Source organism: Bos grunniens, chromosome 11 (genome assembly GCF_055505025.1).
Source record: "Bos grunniens cultivar Pamir isolate PY7600 chromosome 11, Bosgru_T2T1.0, whole genome shotgun sequence".
NCBI classification, from domain to species: domain Eukaryota; kingdom Metazoa; phylum Chordata; class Mammalia; order Artiodactyla; family Bovidae; genus Bos; species Bos grunniens.
The window spans coordinates 103,187,235-103,191,054 of record NC_141175.1 but is presented as its reverse complement, the minus strand read 5'-3'; the positions used below and the strand labels follow the sequence as shown (position 1 = coordinate 103,191,054).

General features: G+C 44.1%; 1 protein-coding gene across 2 annotated transcripts; it reads left to right on the top strand.

Annotated features, from left to right (window-relative positions):
• The first annotated feature begins 574 nt into the window (after window positions 1–574).
• LIPT1 (lipoyltransferase 1) lies at window positions 575–3,510 on the top strand. 2 transcript variants are annotated; one of them, XM_086327976.1, is made up of 2 exons: window positions 575–713; window positions 2,315–3,510. In XM_086327976.1, exon 2 carries the CDS (start codon window positions 2,316–2,318, stop codon window positions 3,435–3,437), a length of 1,122 nt encoding a protein of 373 aa, XP_086184102.1. In that variant the 5' UTR covers window positions 575–713; window position 2,315; the 3' UTR covers window positions 3,438–3,510. The 2 variants fall into 2 exon arrangements, with proteins under 2 accessions (XP_086184102.1, XP_086184103.1); XM_086327977.1 differs by having other exon boundaries at window positions 686–851.
• Window positions 3,511–3,820: the final 310 nt, after the last annotated feature.

The window sequence follows — 3,820 nt, the reverse complement described above, 5'->3', positions numbered from 1 at the left end:
CCCATGTGGCTAAGCCCCACAAGGATGTTCTTGCCAACTGCATTGAGGGATACCCTGAGTGGGGACGTTCATGGCCCTCGGTGTGTTTGTTTTCCGGCTCTCTCCTTCCTACCTGTTACCATCTCTGTATTGGGAATACCAGCGTTTATTCCTTTAAATGCCATTTGTCTTTTAAAACGGATTTTAGTTTCGTCCCCTTCCAACTGGAGTTGCTTGCCTGCCCTTTGGACTATGAGACGCGCAAAGCTCAGCACAATGGATAGATGTTCAGTGAAGAGCATGCGACCCGACTACTCTGGGGACTACTCTGGGTACCTGGCGGGCCCCCTCCAGCCTGATTCGGCTCCGCGCCTACCTGCGCCCTGCTGACACCTCCTCCACCCCCCGGGCCGGCTCTGGGCTGTGTCGCGGGGAACCTCCATCTGGCCTGGGGCTCTAAGACTTTCGATACTACTATAATTACTGCTATTATTTGAAAGGGAGTGGCGTCCCTGTTTCCGATGGGGCTTGGCGTCAAGGAGGGGGCACCGCAGGACTCTGCCCCCGCAACCGGAAACCCTCAGCCACGCCCCTTCCGGCGCTTCCGGTGCTCCGCCCCACGATGGCCTGGACGGCTGGCAGAGCGGCCGCATGCGCAGCCGGCTGGGCTTCGGGTAGCAAGCGTAACTCGCACACGGGCCTGCGAGCGGCGTGAGCGCGACCGGAAGCAGCAGGTGTGTGAAGCCGGAGGCGTGGCGGGTGCAGACTGGCAGCGTGGGCCCCGGGCACTGGCAGCGGTCGGGCACCCCCGATCCCGGGGCGCTGCAGGCCCCGTGGTGTCCGCTTAGAGTTTGGGAGGACCTGGCTTCACGGTTAGGACCGGTTTATCCTCAACACGGGAGGGTCCCAAGTTAGGCATGTTGGATTCCAGCCCTTGGCTCTCCCTTCGAGAGCCAAAAAGCCGAAATCAGACAGGCACACGGCCGTCCTGAGACTCTGGATAAGTTAAGTGCTAAGAGATGGGATCGTGTCAGCACAGCCACAGATTTCAGTGGAGCTGGAAGACTGGTAGTGGAACTCCATGGGGAGAGAGTCCCCAAGGCCCTCTTACCGTTGGAGGACTCTCTGTTTGCCTGGAATATGCTACTCCCATCAACGTGGTAAAAAGCATCAGATGTGGAGACTCAGTTTAGTTATCCCTTTCTCTGTTAAACCTCTCCTAATCTTTCTAGATAAGAGTGTAAACTGGTTTCGCTTTCTGTAGTATCAAGGTATAGCAAGAGTGATGAAAATATAAAGACTCTACCATAGAAATTATTCCTCCAGGACATAACTACAAAATAATTTGGCCTAGTTATGGATTTTACTACCCCAGTCCATCCCAGGCCTTTAACCTAGAAGAAAATTATGACCATTCTAAGAAATGGAATTAAATGGTTTCTTTACAATCATAGCTAGTCAGAATACTTCATTATTATGGCCAGTATTTTCACTCTTTTCATCAGCACTGCTAACAAATAATGTGTGAAGTGTTGAATCATAATAAAATTGTTCCTAACCTTTCTATATAACCTTGCTACCCTGACCTCTCCCCTGACCTCAGGAGGATCCATCCTAATTTCATATTGATCAAAATAGAACAGCCTGACAGTAAATCATGTATCTCACAAATAGAAATTACATTTCAAGTATTATAAGGACATAAATCTTTATACACTGATGTTCATTGTTGATAACACAGAAGGACTAGAAACAACCTAAACTTACAAACTAAGAGATTGGTTGAGGAAAAGGTGGTGTTATCTGACAATGAAATATTACACGTTAAGACTGATGTAAAAATTGGTTTAACATTGAATTAAATAAAGTTTGGTTACATTTCTGGTGGGGAAGTGTATGTGGATTTACATATGCACAGAAAAAATGGGTACACACCAACATGTTAGTTGTAATTACTTCCCAGTGGTGGTGTTATGGATTTTTTTTTCCTTGCCTGTCTGTATTTTCTCATTTTTCTCAATAATGTGTATTACCTGTGAATTCAAAATAATTTTTTGGCTTTGAGGTATATTAATAATTATTTTCAGCTTTATTATTTGAATAATCTCTGCCCTTATTCCACTTCAGCTAAAACAATTTGAGGTTTGTATGATTTATTTCCTTTGAGTACTCTGTTGAAGTTTTATTAAAGACTAATGGTAAAGCCAAAAGGCAAGAAAAGCAACCAGACTGGATACTTAGATAAGTTTGGATCAAATAACCAAGAAGTGATAGCTACAAAATAGAATTTAATTTTCTTTTTCTCGATCATTAATTTATCTTCCATTTTTGACAGCATGCTAATCCCATTTTCCATGAAGAATTGCTTCCAGTTACTTTGTAATCTCAAGGTCCCAGCAGCTGGCTTTAAAAACACAGTTAAAAGTGGACTTATTTTACAGTCGATTTCCAATAACGTTTACCACAATCTGGCTGTAGAAGACTGGATCCATGACCATATGAATTTAGAAGGCAAGCCAGTCCTTTTCTTGTGGAGGAATTCTCCCACTGTGGTAATTGGTCGGCATCAGAACCCTTGGCAGGAATGTAACCTGAATCTGATGAGAGAAGAAGGTGTGAAACTGGCTCGGAGGAGAAGTGGAGGAGGGACAGTCTACCATGATATGGGTAACATCAACTTGACTTTTTTTACAACCAAGAAAAAGTATGATAGGATGGAGAATCTAAAATTAGTTGTGAGAGCCTTGAAGGCTGTCCACCCACACCTGGACGTGCAGGCTACTGAAAGATTTGACCTTTTAGTTGACGGACAGTTTAAAATCTCAGGAACAGCTTCCAAGATTGGCCGCAATGCAGCTTATCACCACTGCACTTTGCTATGCGGTACTGACAGGACCTTCTTATCATCTTTGCTGAAGAGCCCTTACCAAGGGATCAGGAGCAATGCCACTGCCAGCACACCTGCCTTAGTGAAAAACCTTATGGAAAAAGATCCCACTCTGACCTGTGAAGTAGTGATAAATGCTGTTGCCACAGAGTATGCTACTTCTCATCAAATCGATAATCACATTCACCTAATAAATCCAACAGATGAGACAGTGTTTCCTGGAATAAACAGCAAAGCCATAGAACTACAGACCTGGGAATGGATATATGGCAAAACTCCGAAGTTCAGTGTAGATACTTCCTTCACTGTGTTACATGAACAGTCACACGTGGAAATTAAAGTATTTATAGATGTCAAGAATGGGAGAATTGAAGTCTGTAATATTGAAGCACCTGATCATTGGTTGCCGCTGGAAATATGTGACCAGTTAAATTCAAGTCTTATTGGTAGTAAATTTTCCCCAATTGAAACGACAGTGCTAACAAGTATATTACATAGAACACATCCAGGGGATGATGAGCTACACAGTAAATGGAATATTCTGTGTGAAAAAATTAAGGGAATAATGTGATTCCAAGTAAATTTCTTAATGTTGACAGTTTTGATGAGAAAATTAAAATGTTTACAGTGCATTTTTAAAAAAACTTTATTCTTGGCTGTGAATGGGCTTTCTCTAGTTGCAGTGCATGGGCTTCTCATTGTTGCAGAGCTCAGGCTGTAGCCTCAAAGGCATCAGTAGTTGTGACTTGAAGGCTGTAAAGCACAGGCTCAGTAGTTACAGCACACAGGCCTAGTTACCCTGGGGCATGTAAAATCTTCCTGGACCAAGGATCAAACCTGTGTCCCCTGCATTGACAGGTGAACTCTTAACCACTGGACACAGGGAAATCCCTGTCTGTCTTCATTGGTTTTAATACTGGGCTGGCTAAAGGGTTCATTCAGGATTTTCCATAA